This window comes from Mustela erminea, chromosome X (genome assembly GCF_009829155.1).
Source record: "Mustela erminea isolate mMusErm1 chromosome X, mMusErm1.Pri, whole genome shotgun sequence".
Classification (NCBI taxonomy): domain Eukaryota; kingdom Metazoa; phylum Chordata; class Mammalia; order Carnivora; family Mustelidae; genus Mustela; species Mustela erminea.
The window spans coordinates 56,440,829-56,466,471 of NC_045635.1; the positions used below are offsets into that span (position 1 = coordinate 56,440,829).

Genomic DNA, 25,643 nt, shown 5'->3' on the forward strand with positions numbered 1-25,643 from the left:
TCCCCACAACACCAAGTCCCCAAAGTATGAAATCTTAAAAATCAGCTGGCTTGACTGGGATAGAACCCAAAGTGAACTGTGCCATCCAGGCAGGAAAGCAACATGGAGACACTGTGAAAACAACAATTTGAAAAACACCGGGGACACATGAGGGAAAATAATTCACTCTTTTGGGAGCACTCCCTGACAGCACTAAGCAAGGACTCCACTCTCTAGAGACAAAGGAACAGGCTGTTACCATTTCCATACCCTGCTCCTCGGCATAAATGAACTTCAAAAAACAGCACAACACCAACCCTGGCTGCCTAACCTGCATACACCAAGTCCCACCCCCCTGCACTCTGCTAGTACTGCTTTTCTCAGGAGAGTGTGTCTAAGGACCAGCACAGCAAGCTCCTTCCCAAGAAAAACACACACATCCTCAAAAGCACTATGTCTACTGACCACTGAGTTATGCAAAACTTCAGTTCTAGTGCAAACAACATTAGGTTTCATTTAAAAAGCAGAACAGAGCATACCTAGTTAAAATTTGCCATACTCTGGCCAAGGATCAAACACTGCCCACTGCAAACAAGGAGAACCACTATAGAAGACTGATCTAAGGGACAGAGCAGCAAAAACACAACAGCACAATGCATACAGCACACACTAGAGACACTTCCTGAAGCACCAGGCCCTGGACATTATACAACCTCATCTTCATAAAGCCACTTCTCTCAGGAGCAAGAAAGATAACAGGATTTTCTAACACAGAGAAGAAGACAAAGACCTAAACAAAATGCAAGACAGAGGAATACATCCCAAAAGAAAGAACAAAAAAACATCATGGCCAGAGATTTAATTGAAACAGATATAAGTAATATTTCTGCTGCAGAATTTAAACTAAGAGTTATAAGGATACTTTCTAGGCTTCAGTAAAAGCATGGAAGACATCAGGAAGACCCTTACCACAGAGATAAAAGAACTAAAAACAAATCAGTTCTAAATTAAAAATGCAATATCTGAGATTTGAAACTGACTAGACCATGAGGATGGAAACACCAGAGGAATGAATAAGTGATATAAAAGATAAAATAATGAAGCTGAACAAAATGGAGAAAAAAGAAAGATGCATCATGGGAATGTAATTAGGGAACTAAGTGACTCCATAAAACATAATAACATTCATATCATAAGAGTCCCTCAAGAAGCAGAGAGAGAGAGAGGGCAGAAAATTTATTGAGGAAATAATAGCTGAAAACTTCCCTTATCTTGGAAAGGAAACAGACATCCAAATCCAGGAGGCACACAGAACCCTCATCAAAATCAACAAGAGCAGGCTAACACCCAGATATATTGCAGTTAAATTTTCAAAAGAAAAAAAAATTCTTGCAAAACATAGTGATGAGGAAAAATTTCTAAAAGCAGCAAGAAAAAGGAAGTCCCTAATGTACAAGGTAAGTCCACTATGTTAGCAGCAGATGTCTTCACAGAAACTTTACAAGACAGTACAGAGTGGCATGATATATTCAATGTGCTGAATGGGTAAAATCTGTGGCCAAAAATACTCTATCCAGTAGCAAGACTATCATTAAGTATAGAAGGAAAGATAAAGAATTTCCCAGACAAACAATACCTAAAGGAGTGCATGACCACTAAACCAGTCCTGCAAAAAATATTAAAGGGCACATATTGTGATGAACACTGGATGTTATATGCAACTAATGAATCATTGAACACTACATCAAAAACTAATGAGGTACTAGATGCTGGCTAACAGAACGTAATAAAAAAATATTAAAGGGGATTCTTTGAGTAGGAAGGAAAGACCAAAAGCAACAAAGATTAGAATGGAACAGAGAAAATCTCCAGAAACAACAAAACAAATAATAAAATAGCACTATATAGTACGTATCTTCAATAATTACTCTGAATGTAAATAGACTACACCATATGGTTTACTAATCTTTGACAAAGCAGGGGAGAATATCCAATGGAAAAAAAGACAGTATCTTCAACAAATGGTGTTGAGAAACCTGGACAGCAACATGCAAAAGAATGAAACTGGACCACTTCCTTACACCATACACAAAAATAAATTCAAATTGGAAGAAAGACCTAAATATGAAACAGGAAACCATCAAAACCCTAAAGGAGAACACAACAAGCAATAACCCCTTTGACATCAGCCATAACAACTTCTTACTAGATATGTCTCCTGAGGCAAGAGAACAAAAGCAAAAATAAACTAGTGGGACCTCATCAAGATAAAACACTTCTGCACAGCAAAGGAAACCATCAGTAAAACTAAAAGGCAACCTTCAGAATGGGAGAAGATACTTGCAAATTACGTATCTGACAAATGCTTAAAAACAAATAATCCAATTAAAAATTGGGCAGAAGACATGAATAGACATTTTTCCAAAGAAGACATCCAGATGGCCAGCAGACACATGAAAAGATGCTCAAAATCACTGATCATCAGGGAAATACAAATTAAAACTACAATGAGATACCACTTCACACTCTTCAGAGTGGCTAAAATCAACAACACAGGAAACAACAGATGTTGGCAAGGATGCAGAGAAAGAGGAACCTCTTACACTGTTGGTGGTAATGCAAACTGATGCAGTTACTCTGGAAACAGTATGGAGGTTCATGTAAATGTTAAAAATAGAAGCACCCAATGATCCAGCAATTGCACTACTAGGTATTTACCCTAAGCTACAAAAATACTAATTTGAAGGGATACATGTACCCTGATGTTTGTAACAGCATTATCAACAATAGTCAAATTATGATAAGAGGCCAAATGTCAACTGACTGATGAAGATGAATGGATAAAGCAGATATGAGAATATACAAATATATGTATATATACGCAGATACACACATACATATATATATAGTGCATATTGTGTATACATATGCATATGTGTATTTTGTGTACACACATATATACACATTGTACACACATATATCTATCTTTTCACACACACACACATAGACACACTCAAACTCACATACAATGGAATATTACTTGGTTCTAAAAAGAATGAAATCTTGACATTACAATGATGTGGATGCAGCTAGAGTGTGTTATGCTAAGCGAAATAAGTCAGTCAGAAAAAGACAAATAGCTTATGATTTCACTCATATGTGGAATTTAAGAAACAAAGGAGATAAACATGGGGGGAAAAGAGAGAGGCAAACAAGGAAACAGACTCTTAACTATAGAGAAGAAACTGAGAGTAGCTGGAGAGGAGGTAGGCAGGGGTATGGATTAAATAGGTGATGGATATTATGGAGAGCACTTGTGAGGAGCACTGGGTGTTATATATAAGTGATGGATGACTTAATTCTATACCTGAAACTAATATAATACTGTATGTTAACTGGAATTTAAATAAAAACGTGAAAAGAAAAAAAATATATGTATAAGGTTCTCCAGTGAGGTCCATCAGAATTTTTAGGATTAAGTCAAAACTTTTGGGAATCTGCCTAGGTCTCCTTCCTGATCTTTTCCCATCTGTGTCTTATTCCCCATAAACTTCAGGGTACAATCCAAAATATTTCATGAGGTATTCCAGGCCCCTCACTGTCTAACCCAGGCATCAACATCACAAACCCATCCACTGTATTTGGCCAATAGGTATGTTTTTCTTGGTTTGGATAATGTGGGTTTTTTTTTTCCAGTTGAGTTATGTTAGTCACCATACAATACATCATTAGTTTTTTTTTAAATTTTTATTGTTATGTTAGTCACCATAAAATACATCATTAGTTTTTGATGCAATGTTCTAAGATTCATGATTATGTACAACACCCAGCTCCATGCAATATGTGCCCTCCTTAATACCGACCACCAGGCTCACCCATCACCCACCCCTACCCTCCAAAACCCTCAGTTTTCTGTTTCTCAGAGTCCATAGTGTTTTTATTTGACTTAACTGCTGACAATTAATACTATGCATAAAATATCTGGGTGTAATTTTCTGAAAAAAAATAAGAGATACTGGCAACATAGATGTACATTTTTAGATGGCAACAATCACTGGAGCCCATTCAAAATGCTGCTCTTAGATGTAGCATGTCTTTTTCTGTTTGTCACAAGTCCTACCTCTCATTACAAGCCACAGAGACAGAATATCAATTGCCATCCTATATCCATCCAGTCTGATTTGCTCATTTTCATCACCTGCCAAAACTCGCATAGCCTTTATGCAACCTCTCTGGTCTTTATCTCTGACTCCCCCTCAACTTTTTCCTGTCACATTCAGTGTCTTCCTGTTTTAAGAAAGATATAATTTTACTCCCCTCAACTGTACTTTTGTATATTTGTTTTCTCTGTTGTCTTTTCTTAATTCTCATTCATCCTTTAGAAATCCAACTCAGATCAGGACCAGGACAGGAGAAAGGCAAGTGAGGGTACAAAATTTGGGAGGCACTCACAAAATGGTGCCCACCTGCACTTTGCATGAACCTGAGAATAAGTGCTTTCTTAAATTTCAGCCCTAGCATCCTCACTTGCCTCACCCTAGCCTTGCATCTAACTTCAGTATCATTTCCCTGAAAAGCCTTCCTTGTTTATTCTCCCTATCTCACACACACATACACACACACACACACACACACACACCACTGTGGAATAGGGGCTACTGTGTGCCTACCTCTATCATAGTACTTATTATATTGTCTTGCAGTTGTCTGTATACTCATCTGCCTCCTTTAACAGACTGAGATCCTCAAGGACAGGGAGATTCATTGTGTCTCTGAGTCCCCAGTCTATGGCATTTAGTGGATACTTTCCACCTATTTACTAATGAACAAATGCATAGCAGGGTTCCTCAGAAAAGAGCAAGGAGGTTCTCTGATGCCTATGTGGAAAGCACCCACCTTTCTTGCTCCTAGTACTGCAATGATATAGGAAGTTATTTGCATATATTTCTTCCCAAAACTTAACTGAATGGAATTTCCATGATGGCAGGATTCATAGCAGGTGCTCAATAAAAATTAGTTGAATAAATCAGTTGGGCTTTAGGAGACTTTGGTTCTGGCACTATCTTCAACAATCACTAGCCCAACTCTGGACATCAGTTTCCCTATCTGTAGGATTGGCAGGAGTTGTGGTGGGAGGGTTAGTAAACCAGCTTAGTATATTCTCGTTTTTTCCCTCTCTCACTGTGTATGTGTGTATGTGTGTGTGCACACACGCTCGCATTCACCTGTCTCTGCCTCTCTCTCATCAGTTTATGTAAAGTGCTTACACAAAACTACCTAAACACCTGAAATTTCCTTTGGTTACTAAGATACAGAGGTAGAGAAAAAGCTACACAATGCCAACTGAAGGCATAGATGTCTTGCTCTAGATCAGGGACAAATGTCATCAGGGCAGTGAGACACTTCCTCTCACTTGTCCCTATTACATACAGACTACTCAAGTTAGTTACTAGTGCTGATGATCAAGGGAAGGGACTCTTCAGAGAAGTCTCAGGTTTTGCTCACATCCTCTAGGAATCACTTCCATCTCTGTTAGACAACTGGTATCTACAAGGGAGTTAATGGTACTGAGTTGCATTTTGCAGCCATCAACAAAATTCATTATGAAAAGCACTTCAAGGTTCTCTTCACAGATAATATGAAATCTAAATCTCAACCCAAAATTCTATTATAACTGTACTTTTACCAATTTTTCTGGTTAAACAGAAGATCTATCCACTCTGGGCTAGTAGTGTTGACAATTAGAGGGTATGGCACACTCTCCCATCTCAGCTTCCAACACAACTGTTCTTTCCTAGCAGTGCCCTCCCAGTAGGATCGCTAATATTTCTTCTCAAAGCCTACAAAGAGCATCACCTTAAACTGTTGGAGCACTGGTTGTTCTTCTCACTACTACCACAAATCCCAGTTCTCAAAATGGCATACTCAACAAAGATGACTATGTCAGGCCACTTAAAATCTCAAAATCTTTTTTCAGTCCCCATCAATAAAGGTCAATTCATGATTCATCATCCCTAAAGGCAATGACCAGATGATAATTATGAGTTACTGGACTTGGCAGGCAAATGGTAACTGAGTTAAAGTGTTATTGTAAAGCACACATTAAGAAGCAAATGTGTCACAGCTAGCAAACTTACATGGAGCTCACAAACACCCACAAGAACATGATATCACTGGGGGGTGTTGTTTTGTTTATTTATATTGTTTTATTTTGTTTATAAGCCATCATGCTCAAACTCACACACCTTTTTCCTAAATGGCACTGGTTGACATTTATGGTAAGGTAGGTGTTGTACCCTCAGTGGGCCCACCCTTACAGCTCCTTAGGCATTGGTCTCATCCTTTCAAATCTAGTGGGAGGCCACAGGGCCTCTAGACTCTAGGCATCTGATAGAAATGGCAGCCCTGATGATCTCTGGATTGGCTTCAGAGTCCTTCTTCTCTTGTCTTTGAAAAATAGTGCCTGTTCATAGCCAAATAGCTGTATGGTCGGGTCTTACAGGGTCTAAGAAGTCAAAGAGTCTTCCTTCATTTTGTCCCATTTTTTTGTTTCCTATAGTCCCAGTGGGGAGTGTTTCTGCTCATAAAATCCCATCTCTATCCCTGGCTTCTGTTGGAATAGTTGATTACATCCATGGTTCACACCCACATTGATCTCCTTATGCAATGGTCAGTCCACCACACCCTTGGTGTTCTCTTTCAAACACACTGTCATTTTTTTGTAATATGGACAGGCAGAGAAATGTCCACATCTTGAAATTCTTGTTCCATTTTGTTTAATAATTCCATCTTTAATTCATTTTTCTCCCCTTAGTTTTTAGTAGAAACAGGGGGAACCAAGCCATTCTTTTAACACTTTGCTTAGAAATTTCCTCAGCCAAACATTCAATTTTTTCAGTCGGAAAACACTACCTTCCACAAAACACCAGAATATAAACACAGTTCAGCCAAGTTCTTTGCCTACTTTATAACAAGGATTGCTTTTCTCCATTGTCTAATAACATGTTGTTCATGGAAACTTTCTCTATGGCTCGCCTTTTTTCTTTCTGAACTCTCACCACAATTGCCTTTAAAATTCCATTCATGGCAATCTAAGCTTTTCTTAGCATGCACTTCCAAACTTTTACAGATTCCTCCCATTACATAATTCCAAAGCTACCTCATTTTTAGGTATGTGGTACAGCAACACCCCAACTTTTCAGTACCAATTTCTTCTGCCTTACTAAGTTTAGGATGCTATAACAAACTACTATAGACTGGGTGGCTTATAAACAAGAGAAACTTATCTCTCACATTTCTGGAGGTTGGAAATCTGAGAACACGGTGTCAACATAGTTAGGTTCTGGTGAGAGCCCTCTTCAAGGTTGCTGACTGACAACTTCTTGTGTATCTTCACATGATGGAAGGAAGGTAAAAGAGCCCTCTGGTGTCTCTTTTATGAGGACACTAATCCCATTCATGAGGGGTTCCACCTTCATGGCCTAAGTACCTCCCAAAGACTCCAGTTCTTAATACCACCATATCAGGGGTTAGTATTTCAACATGTGAATTTTGGGAAGGACACAGAAACATTCAGTCCATTGCAGAGCACAAAAAAAGCAAATATTATATTAACAATGATTAAACAGTTAACATGTATTTAGGCACTGTGCACACATGGCATTGGTCATCTCATCCCTATTTCCATATGAGAAAAATTTACACTTAGAAAGGGAGTCACCTACCCAGGTGATAAGTTCATTATTACACAGATAATAAGTTCCAAAGCTAGAATTCAAATTTGGGCTATCTGACTCTCAAGCCCATGATATTAATTTTTAAATAAGTCATGCCCTTAGACAAAAATAGATTTATAAAATTAAAATGAAGTGAATAAATATAAATGCAAATGTGTGCTTCATTATTTATACCACCATATTTACTAAAAGTCATCAATCTTAGTCTCACAAAAGTACTCACTGATGTATTATTTATAATAGTGAAAAACTGGAAATAAGCTAAATAGCTGAATACTATATAAAGTATGGCTCCTATAATAAAGAGATCTGAATGCATCCATTATATTTTTTTATTCAGCAAACATGTACTGAGCATCTACTATATGTTAGGTACTCCTCTACAGACTGGGGAAACAGCAGTGAATAAAAACAATTCCCTTGCCCCCGCCACCATGAAATATACAAAGAATTTTAAATGCTATCAGAAGATGATTATGATAAAATGTTAGGTTAAAAAGATAAAACTATGTATTTAGCATGAACTAAATTGCATACACATAAAAGAGATACATGTACAAAAGAGAGTTAAAATATAATATGCCAATAGCATTCAATACATTGTTTCTGTACTGGAATATCTTACTATCATAGGTAATTTTATACTTTTATATACAATTCATATTTACTATAATGACCATTAAATAATAATACATTTTTATATTTTAATGCTGGGGTCCATAAATACAACTGCGTAACTAACTTGTTTCAGTGACATTAAAGCATTCGCAATAGTTCTGTGGTTCAATGATCTTGTCTAGCAAATGCTTTACATGAATTCTTTAACTTGCTGGTTGCCAAACTTTTTCTTAAATGACCAGAGCAAATATTTTAGGCTTTGAAAGCCATCTAGTCTCTGCCACTTCTATTCAATTTTGTTGTCCTACCACAAAAGTACCCTTAGACAATATTTTTCCCTTAGACAATATTTAAATGAATAAATGTAGCTGTGTTCCAACAAAACCTTATTTATCGAAAAACAGTGGTAGGCAAGATTTGGGCCAAGGGCCAGAGTTGGCCAACAACACTTTAACTTCATAGTAACTAACACAAAAACAAAGTTCTTTAACTTCCACTGTTCAATCTCTTCCTAGTAACACTCTTGATATTAATATTAACCACATATTATAGATGACAAGACTAAGGCTCAGAAAAAGGAAGTATCTGTCCAATATCACACAACTCACACAGTGAGTTGTTAAATTCAATTCCCAAGAAGTTATGTCAAATGTCCTGTTGTCTGAAAAGCTGGACCTATATAAATGCTACTTTTAAACATTCTAGAGTTTATTCCTTGGAGGACTGTTACTCTAAATCATTTTGGAATTTTTTTCAAAAAAAATCACCTTTACTTTATCCTTCACAAAAATATCTATTTTCATGTATTAGATTCTTTAAAGAAAAAGTCCCCTGCAGACTGACTGAGTCAAAGACCTCAGTGGAGGCTTAAGGGATATCTTTTTATTGCTTTTGTGTGAGAGGGGAATGGGACTGGAAAACAGTGTTTCTCTATCCTTCTTAAGCAGCCTCCCATGAGATTGGCACTAGACCACAGAGGATGAAGATGTCCAAGTTTCCTGTATCCAGAAACCTAGGAGACTCATGGTTTCAGAACTGCCTCAAGAGGCACAAGGCCACATGCAGCTGAAGACTTACCAATGTTAATCTCATCATCAGTCAGAGTGTCTCCAATAAAATCAAACTGAAAGGACTGAAGTGTCTGAGAAAATTTCTGAACAGCTGAAGAATAATCTGCAAAGTAAGAGAAACAGAAGAAATTGTCAAGACTGTCCTTTAACTGATTTACTCATATCTGTTAGGGCTGATAGGACAAAAGCAAAGAGAAGTGCTCCCAGTAGTTAGCAACTTACATTTAATAAAGTTAAACAATGAATTTTGGAACACTGAAAAAATAAAATAAAATTTAAAAAATAAATAATTAAAGTTTAACAAAATATTAAAACTTCAGTAGAAGATTCAAGGAACTAAACCCGTTAAAGAGGAAGGAGGGCAGTTTAGTGAAGTCCTTCTTTTAAATTATGAGATATGTTTTAATCTCAATTCCTGTCCTCTCTGACTATTTCTATCCAAAGCCCATAAGAATTAAAACTACTTAGTTTTACTCCTTAAAGAGTCTCCTTAAGCATTAATTGAGCACCAATTATGGGCAATGGACTAAATGTTTTCTTACCTCTCACCAAAAAATACCCACAAACATTCTACAAAGGAAAAAGCTGAATTTTGGAGTTGTGGTACTCAAGGGCCCTAAGCTAGCCAGCAGTGTCAAAAGTAGAAGCCAGACAGTCTGTCTGTTTCTCTAGGGCCTTTTCCATGGCAACACAGGCACAACCTGGATATTTTACACATTAACCATATGGCAGCCTGGGTTAGGTTACGATCAGGCAGGACAACAAATTTAACTTGTTCACACAGTATTCAGCAAGGGACCTGAAGTAAGGAGGCAATTAATGAAAAACTTCAGGGTCGTAAGGCCAGACAAATGCTTATATTTTTGGTGAATAATTTTAAATTTTATTAAATGAAAGTCTAATGAAGGTACAAAACTAAATCATATTTAGCTAGCCTTTTGACATATCTCTAGTGAAATTTTAAAAATATTTTCTTCACAAAGAGGTACAGCCACTCTCCAGCCTTGCTACTCTCAGTGGTTCTCAGAGCAGAATCATTATCACCTGGAAGCTTTATGGAAATACACATTCCCAGATCAAACCCCAGACTTACTGAACCACAAAATGCAGTTTCATATAATCCCTAGGGGATTCATATGTCCTTTAATGTTCAAGGAGCACTGCTCTCATTAACTAAAGTAATCCATTAGACCATCTTCTAGGAAAGCTCAAAATTTTGGTTATTTTTGGTTCCTTTTTTTCTATTTCTTCTTTAACTCCATAGTTTCATCATCCTCCACCTTTACATCTATGAGATACATAGGTCTATGAGAGTTTTTGCTCTCAGACCAACAGAAAGGGAGACAATACAGACAATATCTATTCCTTTCAATAAAAAGCTAACATGGTTAAGCACAAACACAATAAAACATGTTCAGACCTTTTGTTGGAACAGATTAACCTGCCTAGAATTTTATTGCCATCTTTTCTACATCCCATTTCCAGAAAAGCTTATTTTCAGTATTTAGAGCCTTGAGCCTTTGAACACATCATTGGCAAGAAGGAGGTAGAGAGAGGAGGACGTGAAGCAGAAGTAGCAGAGAGAGAAGCAGGAGAAAGAGGAGAAGGAGGAGAGGAGCGCCTGGTGGCTCAGTCAGTTAGCACGGCGCCTGGTACACCGGTGTTCAATACATGGTAGCTTTCGTTTTACTAATACTTAATACATTAACTGGAGACAAATAAAGGATCAGTGACTTAAAAAAAAAAAAGTGTCTGACTCATGATTTCATCTCAGGTCATGATCTCATGGGTAGTGGGATTGAGCCCTGTTTCAGGTTCCAAGCTCAGCATGGAGTCTGCTTGAGAATTTCTCTCTCCCTCTCCCTCTGCCCCTCCCCCCACTTGCTCGCTCTCTCTCTCTCTCTCTCTCTCAAATAAATAAATAAATATTTTAAAAAAAGAAGAGAAAGAAGAAGAAGAAACATTTTACAAGAATAGGGACTGCAAACTAGGTTACCATGCCTTCTCAAATTTCCACACTTTGCAGTAACATTTTCTACTTCAAATCTGGTCCACACCAATGTAAGAGGAGGATGTTTTCCTGTTTTTCATATTTCATCAGCAAAGAGAACGCAAAACTGGCTCCATGGCTGGAAAATAATCACTTTTCTCTGGTCTCCTTGGCCAGCAGCAGAAAAGGACAAGCCTGGAACTCCCCCATGTGCTTTCTGTGTCACTCAAGGAAATTAAATAAGAATATTCTTTATATTGCCCTTTCACAAATACCTGGATTCTTTCAGTTTTTTTCTTGATAAAACAAGGTATAGTCAATAACCACTCCTCTTTTAGAATTATCTGAACATCTCAGAAACCACAAATATTATGATTTTTTTACAGTTATATTATTTTGTAAGTGAAGCCATGGGATAAGAAAGGAGCTGCATTAATTTCCATTTTCATTATTTGCACCAACTTCTCTTCTCCAGACCTTTGGTCTGATTGAAAACACTACTTTACATTTGCACAGAGCTTGAAAAAGTTTATGAAGGACTTACCAAAAGCACTCTCATTTATTCCTCTTGAATACACAAAGGTAGGTATTACCATATTTACCTTATAAACAAACAAAAAACGAGACAATGCAGAGACAAATCACATTCACAAATATGAACAAGCATAAATTAGGAGCTCTTCATTAAAAGAAAGTCTCATATATTCAGCCTCTGTACTAAGAAAAGTGTCAGGAATGAGCCATGTATTTCAGATAAATGAGTTGGGTAACTATTGGACTCCAAAGAATCAATAGATAACATAGAAATGCTTGTTATGTATGAGGCATTTATTTCCTTATTAAAATAAAATTTACTACATCATTCTAGACCATGTAAAATCATTATTTTATCTTCCCTAATACTTCTGCATCCCTGTCCACCAAGCTTCTATCTCATAATTGTTCAAGATATCTTTGAGGATTCTCTCTACACCACCTTCTTATTCATGGGCCTTCTATGTTTTTCCCTCACTCCTTCTAGAATGTAGCTGGATAGTGTATTTTAGGCAACTGAAGTTTTCTGGGAATACGGTAGAATAAACAGGATTAATTAGGCAGGTAATTAATGCTGTACAGAAACCAATTTACTTATCACTCTTCTCTTCTATGGAATCATAATGGAATATACTCTTATATCTAGATTACTTTGGTCTGCACAATATCTTAGAAATTCATCTATCTGTAATTCATTATTTTTGTTGCTGAGTAGGTTCCATTGGATAAATATACCATTATTCATTCATTCACCTATTTATGGACATTGTGCTGTTTCTAGTTTTTCACTATTGTGAAGAATGTTACTTTAAAAATTCACGTATAAATCTTTCTAGGACATACATTTTTACTTATCTTGGGTAAATACATAAGGGTCCAATAAACGGGTTTTAAGATTAGTTGTAAGTGTATCTTACAACATGTAAGAAAATGTCAAACTGTTTTCCAAAGTCAATGTACTATTTTGTACTCTTATAACAATATATGAGAATTTCAATTGATCCACATATCTTCCAACATCTGGTAACTTACCTTAAAATCTTTTTAGTAAAGTATTGCAGACATACAATGTTATATTAGTTTTATGTTTACAACATAGTGACTCAATAACTCTATACATTATGCTATGCTCACAAGTATAGCTACCATCTGTCAGCATATAATGCTATTAAAACGCCACTCACTATATTCCCTATGTCATACCTTTCATCCCAGTGATTTATTCATTCCATAGCTACAAGCCTGCACCTCCCACTCTCTTTGACTCATTTTGCCCATTCCCCCACTCACCTCTAGTCTGGCAACCACCAGTTCCTTCTCTGTGTTTGTGGGTCTGTTTCTGCTCCTTTTTTCCCCACTATGAGTGAAATCATATGATATTTGTCTTTCTCTGACCTATTTCACTTAGCATAATCCTCTCTAGCTCCATCCATGTTGTAATAAATGGCAATACTTCATTCTTTTTTATGACTGAGTAATATTTCATTGTATGCATATACCACATCTCCTTTATCCATTCGTCCATTGATGGACACTTGAGTTCCTTCCATATCTTGCCTATTGTGAATAAAGCTACACTAAAAATCTGGTAACTGACTTTTTAAATTTTAATTTTAACCATTTCAATGGCTGTGTGGTGGTATCTCACTATAGTTTTAGTTTGCATTTTCTTGATGACTAATGGTGCTAAGTAGTTTATCATTTACTTGTTGGGTATTTATCTTTTTTCATGAAGGGTCTGTTAAAATTCTTGCCAGTTTTATAACTGGATTTTTGTCTTCTTATTGCTGAGCTACTGAGGTATAAGACTTCTTTATAAATCCTGGATACAACTTTTTTCTGTAATATATATTATAAAAAACAGATTATATAATATATATGACAAATTATATAATATATATGATATTCTCTAATAAACTAAAGGTTTAAGAATCTAAGGATCCTCTGTTCAAGATAAAAGATTGAATCTTGATAATACCAGTGTACTTTGCTGTGCATTAAGTATAGTCAATCAGATCACTCTTTCCCCAGCTCTGCTGTAGCACTGAAAATCAACAGTATCACAACAATGATAGCTGTGAAAACCAACAGGCTAGCAGCCACCAGAGAGGGCAGAATGGGGCTGGAGTTTCACAAGGCTGCACTCTTACAGAACTATCACTATTTGTCCATTTTAACAGGTCCTGAAGGGTCCATTCTTAAGGCTTGTCTCTGTCTTAACCCAAAGCTCATTCTCTATAAACAGTGCTTGGGTGGGGGGCATTTGTCAAAAATAATCATCTCAAGTTTTTAAAATTGTAGTAGCCCAAAGGAAATGTAAAAGTTGGAGTTATCAAGAGGTTGACCAAAATATTTGCTTTCATATATAAATTGTGATTTATAAGAAATATATATTTGATCAATTCAGATGCCTAGAATATATTTCTCATATATATTTTGTCTTCATCCACCATTCCCAGCTCACAGCTCCCAAAACCCTTGAAATTTCCTAAGTGATGACAGCCATGAAATTGCCTTTTGTTAGGTTAATGGCATGACTTTTAGACCACACCTAAAAATGGGGACTGGTTGTCAGGACAACTAACCATGTGATTAGAGCATTAGAACTCTCATTCTCACTCTCATTCTCACTCCCCTGACCTCTGGAGGGAAAGAGGCTGGAGGTTGAATCAACCACCAATGAATGATCAATCATGCCTATGTAACAAAACCTCCATAAAAAAACAAAAGAAACTTCCAGGTTAGTAAACATGCAGAGAAGTGGAGAGAATGGTATGCTCAGACAGGGCATGGAAGCTCCACACCCTTTTCCCATAATATGCCTTATATATACCTTCTATATGGCTGTTCTTATGTTATATTCCTTTATAATAAAACTGTAATCTAGTAAGTAAAATATTTCTTTGAGTTCTGTGAGTCTTTCTAGAAAATTAATCAAACCTAATAAGGGCATTGTTGGAACCTCTAGTTTACAGCCAGTTGATCAAAAGAACTGGACTTGTGACAGACATCTGAAAGCATTAGTGCAGTGTTGTACAACTGAAAACTTAACCTGTAGAATCTGGTTTCCAGGGAGATAGTGTCATCTACCTGGTATTGATATGATATATGATAGTAGGACATGATCTATCATGATATATCATATCATGATATGATATGATATATGATAGTAGGACATCTACCTGGTATTCAGAGAATTGCTTGTTAGTGTGGGGAATCCACTCCCAAAAATACATTGGAATTGGGTCCAGGAACCCAAAATGCTTCATAAAGATTTAGAGAATGACAATTTGGAGAATAACATGTGCACATGACCTATGCAAAGCAACAGCCTATCCCTAAAAATCTAGAAAGACATGTGCATGTGAAGGTATGTGTGCACACCCCAGGCTGTGTCTATGTCCATGAAAGGTTTGAGATGGACCCAGTCGCTCACTTCTATCTGAACTGAAGGCCCTGAACAAGCAGGGAGAGAATGGTAGGCAGAGTTGCAAACTGACAAAACATACACCAACACAGCCCTTCACCAAAGGCTAGGAAACTTGCTGCCTCAAGGTATCTCATGGAATCCTTATCCAATCAGTAGGTGATCACTAAGCTAAACTACCAAAGACTTCAGCAGTTAAACACAATAAAAATATAGAATTTAATACAGAATTTGTTCAAGAAGTCAATAAACAAGGAAACAACAACAGACACATAAACCATGGGGAAAGAGAGATGTTCTCATTTCAAGAATTGTCACATTACATAATATTAAATGCATACTTTTCAATAAAGAATTAGGAGATACACAGAATCAGGAAACTTTGACTTATACTAAAAAAAAAAAAATGTGGGCGCCTGGGTGGCTCAGTGGGTTAAGCCGCTGCCTTCGGCTCAGGTCATGATCTCAGGGTCCTGGGATCGAGTCCCGTATCGGGCTCTCTGCTCAGCAGGGAGCCTGCTTCCCTCTCTCTCTCTCTGCCTGCCTCTCCGTCTACTTGTGATTTCTCTCTATCAAGTAAATAAATAAAATCTTTAAAAAAAATGTAATCAACAGAAACTGTCCATGAGGAAGCCCAAACATTGGACTTACTAGACAAAGATTTTAAATGAGCTATTCTAAATATATTCAAACAATCAAAGAGCACCATATCTAAAAAAACTAAAGGAGAAAATGAGAAAAATGTCTCACCAAATACAGAATATCAATAGTGAATTGAAGAATACTTTTAAAGAAGCCACTAAAAATTCTGTAGTTAAAAAAACACAATAACAGACATGGAAAATTTACTACATAACCTTAAGATTAGAATTGGGCAGACAGAAGAATCAGTGAAGCTAAATAGAGGTCAACTGAGACTACCAAATCTACAGAACAGAAAGAAAAAAGAAGGCTGAAAAATCAACAGACTCTCAGAGACCTACAAGGCACCATAAACATAACAACACACACAATGGGAACCTAGAATAGGAAAGGGAGACAAAGAAAGAATATTTGCCACATTTGATAAAAATTAAAAATCATCTTCATTCCCAAAAAGCTCAATAAACACCTACAGAAAGATAAACTCAGACATACACACCTAAAACTATCACAGTCAACTGCTGAAAGATAGAGACAAAATCTTTTAAAAAGGCAAAAGAAAAAACTCTTCATCAACAAGGAATCCTCAGAAAGATTACCAGCTGAATTTTTCATCAGGAATCATGAAGGATCAGACAGTAAAGTAGCATACTCAAAATACCAGGGTAGAGGGAACTATCAAGATAATGAGTAAGGGACAGGCGAGGCTAGGAAGTGGAAGACAGGTAGGGAGCTACATGACTAGTCTCAAAGAAATCCCAGATGTGAAGAAATGTTATAGATGAGATTAACCAGAGAGAAGGGAAGGTAACAAATCCACCACTTTTGTTCTAAATATAGACAGGATAGTCTCATGATATTTACAAATCTATCATGTTTGTTTTTACATGTTATTGACAAGATATGGTCAGATTTCTATAAAAGACAGACCATAAAAGCCCTCAGTGGCAACCCATTCAGGACCTCTCTCACACTACAGAGCTCACACTACAGAGCTCCTTTTCTTTAGTTTCTATTCTCAACTTTACTTAATAAATTTTCACCTCACTTCACCCTTTTGTGTCCAGGAAGATTCATTCCTCGACTCTGTGAGACAAAAACCCTGCAAAATAATATTGTACATCTAGCAAAATTAAATTTCAAAAGTGAAGATATTCCCAGATAAACAAAAACTGAATTAGTTGCTAGTGTATCTACCCTACACTAAATACTAAAGAGAGTCTACCAGGCTAAAATCAAAGATAAATAAACCAGTATTTGGGACTATGCAGTCAGAACAAAAAGACCCTAGGTTGGTCTAGACCCATGAATAAAATACAATAACTATCAAATCATCTTAAATACCCAAGAAATCAACCTCAACACTAACAGAACAAACTTCACAACTAAAGGGAGAGAAAAGACCACACTGAAGAAGGTAGGAAGTGGGGAGACATGGTTTGAGGGAGAAATGGATCATGTGTGCTGCAGATGAGAGGGAGCCATGGTCACAGAGAAGGGGGAGAGAGAAGCACACAAGGGAATGAAGGAGCAGGAGGCTGGCTGAGGACAAAGCAAAGGCTGGCGCCTTGCACCAACCCCCTTCACCCGCTCCCCTCCATATGTGTAGCATTCCTCAGGCACCCCTGACTGCCATAAAATGATAAATAGTTAACTTGCTGAGATCACAATCCTGCAAGACAGGAGTCTCCCTTGGTTTGCAAATGTCCTTGAGATTTACAACAAAGAAGTTACCTTATCAATAGCCCTAATGTCACCCTCCCCTCCATAAAACACCGAAGGAGGCGGAGGTAGAAGGAAAAGTAAATAAAGTTAAATTTCTTCTAAACCTAAATCTCATTAACAAGGATGCTTGATAGCAGGAATGTAACATTCCACCAGGAGACTCCCAATTGTCTTTACCTGATAAGTAACCAGGCCTCCAATATCCTGGTAGTTAGTGCTTTTTTTCGCATGCGTGGGCTAACCGGCCAGTTCTGCTTCTGTAAGATTGCTTTGTCTGCTTTCGCGCGCGGGTCCCCTGACCCAATCCACTGACGCCAAGTATGCCTGTTCAAACTATCAATCAATCAGCTCAGCCCCAACCAAAACTTGTTTGTATCTGTCTATAAAAATCCTGCACCGACCCAGCTCCGGACCTCTCGGCGTTATCGGCAACGAGCGCCGCAGAGGTCCAGGTTCGAACCTGCAATAAACGACCCTTGCTGATTGGCTTTGACTCACGTCTCTGGTGGTCTTTTAAGGTGGGGGTAATATTCAATTGGCATTTCAGGAACACACAAGGAGAATGTTTTCCCAAAGCCATTGATTGGGGAATGTGAGGGGGGGTGCTGAGTTTCCTGAGTTCTTGTAACCAGTAGGGCTTAAAGTTTGGAGTTTTGGATGTCAGCAGGGTTGGCTGGTATGAGACTGGAGGGAACTGCACCGCTGCTGGAGTGAGGGCAGGCAAAAAAAGGTGGGAGGGGAGGCAGACAGCCTGGAAAAAGCAATCTGAAAAATATCTGGGACACACAGAGGGGAGATTATTCATTCTACTGTGAGTGATTCCCTGAGAGACAGTGCTCACAGAGATGTTTCTGTGGGGACAAAAGAGCAGACTGGTCCCATTCCATTCCCTCTCCCCTAAGCATAAACGCAGAGCCATCTGCAGGAAGCAGCACAGGGCCTACACAGGTTGCCTGACTTGATTACAACAATTTTCACCTCTGTGCTCTGGCGGGACTACCCTGCTCAGTCAAGATTGCCTCAGTCCCAGCATGGCAGGACCCTCCCCCCAAAGTCCAGCATAATCCCCTACCCACAACAGTTCCTTAAAGCATGCAGTATTAAAAGTCAACAGTCTTGACAGAATTAGAGCCCAAAGGTCAGTGGGCTGCTCCTGGTGAGAAGTAGTCAAAAAAACCTTGAGGCAGACAACATGGAAACAAAAATCTCAAAAATCCCTGGGGCACAAAGGGGAAGATTATTCACTCTTCTCAGAGTGCTTCTCTAAGAGGCAGCCTTCAGTGTGACACCTCTCCAGGAACAAAGAAGCTGGCTAGAGCCATTTCCCTTCCCCCTCCAGCATAAATGCAGAGACACCTGCAGGAAGGAGCTCAGGGCTGACACAGGTTGCCTAACTTGTTTATACCAACTCTTGGATCTCTGCACTTTGGTGGGACTGCCCTTCTCCATCAAGCTTGACCCAGTCTCAGAGTGCAGGCCATTCTCCCAGACCAGAAGAAAACCCTACTAACACCATGTCTCCTGACTAGAGTTCCAAATGCTTTAGTTCTAGATAAAATAGGATCCACTCTTTTTGCATGAGCGCACTGCAGCATACATAGTTAAAATTGCCACACTCTGGCCAAGGACTAAACACTGCCCACTGCAGGCAAGGAGAGGTTTACTAATGACTGGCATAAAATATAGAGCAGACAAAACATAACAACAGAGCACAGAAGCACACACTCTGAAGTGCCAAGCCCAGGACACTACTTGACCACTTCTTCATAAAGCCATTACTCTCAAGAACAGGAAACAGAACAGGCTTTTCTAACACAGAGGAGAAGACAATGACTTAGACAAAATGGTAAGGTAGAGGAATTTATTGCAAATGAAAGAATAAGATGAGGTCTTGGGCAGAGTTCTAAACAAAGCATATATAAGTAACATAATTGATAGAGAATTTAAAGCAACATTCATAAGGATACTCACTGGACTTGAAAAAAGAATGGAAGGCAACTAGGAGAATTTTACCAAAGATATAAAAGTTAAAAAGGAATCATTCAGAAATGAACAATGCAATAACTGAGACTGGAAAGAAGCTTAATGCAATGAACAAAAGACTGAAAGGAGATTTATGAAACACAAGAATAGACTTAGTGATTCCATCAACTGTAATAACATTCATTTTACAGGAGTCACAGAAGAGGAAAAGATAGAAAGATAGGCAGAATATTTATTTGAGGAAATAATAGGTAAAAAGTTCCTTAATTTAGGAAGGAAAGAGACATCCAGATCTAGAAGATAGTGAGAACACCCATTACAATTAACAAAAGCAGGTCAAAACCAAGACATGTTACAATTAAATATAGTAATAAAGAAAAAAAAACTCTTAAAAGCAGCAAGACAAAGGAAGTCCCTAACTTGCAAGACAAGATGCATAAGGATAACTGCTGCCCTAGCAACAGAAACTTGGCAAGCCAGAAGATAGTGGCATAATAAATTCAATGTACAGAATGAAAAAAAAAATCTGTAGCCAAGAATACCTATCCAGCAAGGCTATCATTCAGAAAGAAGAGTTAAAGAATTTCCCAAACAAAACCTAAAGAACTTCATGATCACTAAACCAGCCCTGCAAGAAATATTAAAGGGGATTCCTTGAGTGGAAATGAGAGGCCAAAACTGACAAAGACAAGAAAGGATCACAGAAATCTCCATAAACAATGACAAAACAAGTAAAAAAAAAAAGGCACTAAATCCATATCAATAATTACTCTGAATGTAAATAGACAAAAGTTTCACGAAAAGATATAAGGTGGGATGCCTGGGTGGCCCAGTTGGTTAAGCGGCTGCTTTGGCTCAGGCCATGATCCCAGCATCCTGGGATTGAGGCCCACATGGGCCTGCTGAGCAAGGAGCCTGCTTCTCCCCCTGCCACTCTGTCTGCCTGTGGGCGCTCGCTATCTCTCTCTCTGACAAATAAATGAATAAAATATGTTTTAAAAAGATAAAAGGTGTCAGAATGGGAAAAAAAAACCTATATGTGGCTTACTCATTTAAGGCCTAAAGATGCCTGGAGATTAAAAGAAAGGGGATGAAGAAACATTCATCATACAAATAGACATCAAAAGAAAGCTATTGGGATTGGGAGGGAGACAAATCATAAGCGACTCTTAATCTCACAAAACAAACTTAGGTTTGCTAGGGGGAGGGGGGTTCGTAGAAGGAGGGTGGGGTTATGGACATTGGGGAGGGTATGTGCTTTAGTGAGTGCTGTGAAGTGTGTAAACCTGGCGATTCACAGACCTGTACCCCTGGGGATAAAAATATATTATATGTTTATAAAAAATAAAAAAAATTTAAAATAAAAATTTTAAAAAAAGAAAGCTATTGTATCAATACATATATTGGACAAATTCGACATTACAACAAAGACTGTAACAAGAGATAAAGAAGGGCAATACAGGGGCACCTGACAGCTCAGTGGGTTAAAGCCTCTGCCTTTGGCTCAGGTCATGATCCCAGGGTCCTCAGATGCAGCCCCACATTGGGCTCTCTGCTCAGCAGGGAGCCTGCTTCCTCCTCTCTCTCTGCCTGCCTCCTCCTACTTGTGATCTCTGTCTATCAAGTAAATAAATAATAAATAAAATCTTAAAAAAAAAAGAAGGGCACTACATAATCATAAAAGGAAAAGTCCAACAAGACTATCTAACAAATTGTAAATGTTTATGCACCCAACATGGGAGGACCCAAATATATAAAATAATTAATAACAAACATAAAGGAATGCAATCATAATAATACAATAACAGTAGGGGACATTAACACCCCACTTACATCAATGGACAGATGATCTGAAGAGAACAAAAGGAAACAACTTTAAATGATGAACTGGACCACATGGATTTAACAGATAATATTCAGAACATTCCAACCTAAAGCAGCAGAATACACATTCTTTTCAAGTGCCCATGGGCCATTCTCCAGAAGAGATCACATATTAGTTCACAAAACAATACACAATATATATGAAAAGACTGACTCATACCATGTATTGTTTTCTGACCACATTTCTATGAAACTTAAAGTCACCCACAAACCCAATGCTGCGCTTGATCCCAGGACCCTGAGATCACAACCAGAGTTGAAATCAGACGCTTAAGTGACTGAGCCACCCAGGTGCCCTTTGCATTTTTATTTATAAGGGATATTGGTTTCTAGTATTCTATTGTTGTGATGTCTTTGTCTAGTTCTGGTATCAAGATAATACTGGACTCAAAAAATGAGTCAAGAAGTGTTGTCATGTAATTTATTTTGTGAAAATTTTAGGAAGGTTTAGTATTGATTCTTTTCTAGGTGTTTTTGTAATGTTTACCAGTGAAGCCTTATTGCCCTGAGATTTTTTGTTTGGATAATTTTTTAGATTATTTATTCATTCTCATTTCTTGTCATATGTCTGTAAACATTTTCTATTTCTTTTTGAGTTAGTTTAAGTAATTTGTGTGTATCCAGGAATTTCCATTTCATCTACATTGTCTAACTTACTGGTGTCTAATTGTTCATAATATTCCTCTATAATGCTTTTTTATATGTCTCATCTTTCATTCCTGATTTTAGTAATTTGAATCTTTTCCCTTTTTCTTGTTCCTTTTAACTAAAAGCTTTTTAATTTTGATGATTTGGTTTCATTGCTTTTATTAATTTTTCTATTATCTTATTTTCTAATCCCTTTTATTATTTCATTCCTTCTGCTTGCCTTGTGTTAATAATTCCTTCTTTTTCTAGTTTCTCCTGATATAAAAGTATGTTGTTGATTTCAGATATCTCACATATTTCTGATATTTCTCCTTTTGTAACTTGAAACCATTTATCTTCCTGTATAAATTGTGTTAATTTTATTGCAGAAGTTTTGTATGTTGTATTTTTGTTTCCATTTATCTCATAGTATTTTCTAATTTATCTTGTGGTTTCTTCTTTGATCCCTTGGTTATTTAGAAGTGTGTTAAATTTCCACATATCTGTGAATTTCCAAATTCTTTCCTGTTGATTTTTTTAAATTATTTTTTGTTTATTTTTTGTTTGTCTGTTTTTTTACTTATTTGAGATAGAGATTGTGAGAGAGAATGAGATCTTGCACAGGGAGGAAGGGAAGAGGGAGAAGGACTCCATCTCAGGACCCTGGAATCATGATCTGAGTTGAAGGCAGATGCTTAACTGACTGAACCACAAGCACCCCTCCTGTTGATTTCTAATTTTATTCCACTGTGGTAAGAGACCATATTTTGTAGGATTTTAATTCTGTTAAATTTTTGGAGGCCTAGCATATGTTTTCTTGAGGACATTCTTGTGCATTTGAGAAAAAGGTGTATTTTTCTGTTTTTGGGTGGAGTATTTTATAGATGTATGTTATGTCTATTGGTTTACAATGCTGTTAATGTCTTTTATTTCCTTGCTTTTTCCTACTTTTTCTATCCATCATTGAAAATGAGATATCAAAATCTCCATCTGTTACTGTTGATTTCTCTATTTCTTTCCTTTCTATCAGGTTTCTGCTTCATGTACTCATATCTCTGTTGATATATAAATGTCTGTTTATAATTGTGATTTCTTTCTGTTGGATTAACAATTTTATCATTAGTATATGTTCTTTGTCTCTAGTCCCAATTTTTGTCTTAAGGTATATTTTGTCTTTTATTATTATAAACATTCCTTCTCCCTTTGGTTACTGATTGCATAGCATATCATTCTCCATCCTGTAACTTTCAAAGTACAAATGTCTATGATAGAAGAAAGTGTTTTATAGACAGCTAAGGGTCACTTTTTAAATCCATTCTACCACTCCCTGGCTTTGATTAGTTTTTTGTTTTTGTTTTACTATATTCATGTTTATTTTAATACAGACAAGGTAGGATTTACATATGACTTTAATGTTCTGTATGCCTCACATAGCTTTTGTTCCTCTGTTCTACCATTATTTATTTCCTTTGCATAAAGTAGCTTATCCAGTATACTCTTTAATTAGTTCAATTTACTATATATTTTCAGATATTTTCTTAGTGGTTGTCCTGGGAATTACAATTAATACTTCAGTGACACAATGTAGGGTAGATTAATACCAATTCCAATTGCATAAAAATCTTTTCTCCAATATAGCTGCTACCTACCCTTTCTTTTGTACCATATTTTCATACAAATTGTACTTCATATGTTTTAATTTGATAAATATAACTTTGTATGTATTGCTATACAGTTTCCTTCTTAACATATATAAGAAAAGAGTTACAAATAAAATGCATTTATTTTGTCTTCTATATGTATTTGTGTATAGTTGTAAATGGGACTGATCCCTTCATTTCTCTTTCTGCTGCTTTCTTATTGGTGTTTAGAAATGCAACAGATTTATTTTAAGATTTTATTTTTTTACTTTGAAAGAGAGAGAGAGCATGAGCAGGGTTGGAGGGGCAGAAGCAGACTCCCTGCTGAGTAGGGAGCTCAATGCAGGGCTCGACTGCGGGACCCAGAATAATGACCTGAGCCGAAGGTTGACATTTAACTGACTGAACTACCGAGGCACCCTAAAAGGCAACAGATTTTTGTACACTGATTTTGTATCCTGAGAGTTTATTGAATTCATGTGTCAGTTCTAGCAGTTTCTTGGTGGAGTCTTTCAGGTTTTTCACATAGAGTATTATGTCATGCACAAATAGTTAAAGTTTTACCTCTTCCTAGCTGATTTGGATGCCTTTTATTTCTTTTTGTTGTCTGATTGTTGTGGTTAGGACTTCCAGTGCTATGCTGAGTAACACTGTGAGAGTGAATATCCCTGTCTTTTTCCTGACAATAGAGAAAAAGCTCTCAGTTGTTCCCCACTAGAGATATTAGCTGTGAGTTTTCATGTATGGCCTTTGTTATGTTGTGGTATGTTCCCTCCAACCTTACTTTTTTGAAGGCTTTTATCATGAATGGATGTTGTACTTTGTGTAGTGCTTTTTCTGCATGTACTGAAAGGATCATATGGTCCTTATCCTTTCTTTTATTAATGCGGTGTATCACAGTGATTGATTTTTAGCAAATATTGAACCACACTTGCAACCCAGGAAAAAATCCCACTTGCTCAGGGTCAATGATTCTTTTAATATATTGTTGGAGTCTGTCTGCTAGTATTTATTGAGAATTTTTGCATCCCTATTCACCATGGATATTGGCTTAGAGTTCTCTTTTTAGTGGCCTCTTTATCTGGTGTTAATATATGGATAATACTGACCTCACAGAATGAACCTGGACGTTTTCTTTCCTTTTTATTTTTTGGAATAGCTTGAGAGGTATAGATATTACGTCTTCCTTAAGCATTGGTAGAATTCACTGGTGAAGCCATCTTGTCCTGGACATTTGTTTTTAGGACTTTTTTATTACTGATTCAATTTTTTGCTGGTTATCAGTCTTTTCAAGTTTTCTATTTGTTCCTCCTTCATTTTGTTAGTTAATATATTTGTAAGAATTTATCCATCTCTTCCAGTTTGTCCAATTTTTTGCCATATAGTTTTCCTGTGGTGTTAGTTGTTATTTATCCTCTCTCCTTTCTGCTTTTATTTATTGGGTTCTTTTTCCTTTTTTAAGTCTGATAGACATTTATAAATTTTATTAGTTTTTTCCAAAGAACCAGCTCCTGGTTACATTGATCTTTTCCACTGGGATTTTCTTAGTTTTTATATCATTTATTTCTGCTTCAATCTGTATTCTTTCTTTCCTTCTGCTGGCTTTAGACTTCATTTGTTGTTGTTGTTGTTGTTTTTCACACCTCCTCTAAATGTAAGGTTAGCTTCTTTATTTGAAATATTTGCCTCTTGAGGTATGCATGTACTGCTATCCCTTCCCATCTGAGGACTATTTTTGTTGCATTCCAAAGATTTTGGACCACTGTGCTTTCATTTTCATTTTTTCCA

General features: G+C 37.1%; 1 protein-coding gene across 6 annotated transcripts in view; it reads right to left on the reverse strand.

Annotated features, from left to right (window-relative positions):
* The window catches only part of OPHN1 (oligophrenin 1), a 558,586-nt gene that overhangs the window by 381,968 nt on the left and 150,975 nt on the right, over positions 1-25,643 (reverse strand). For 5 of the 6 annotated variants that reach the window (XM_032329488.1, XM_032329487.1, XM_032329486.1 and 2 more), the window contains exon 3: positions 9,411-9,506. The exons of the other annotated variant lie outside the window; for it this stretch is intronic. In XM_032329488.1, the coding sequence (XP_032185379.1) occupies positions 9,411-9,506 (96 nt within the window). The remainder of the gene's footprint in view (positions 1-9,410; positions 9,507-25,643) is intronic. 6 annotated transcript variants of the gene reach the window in all.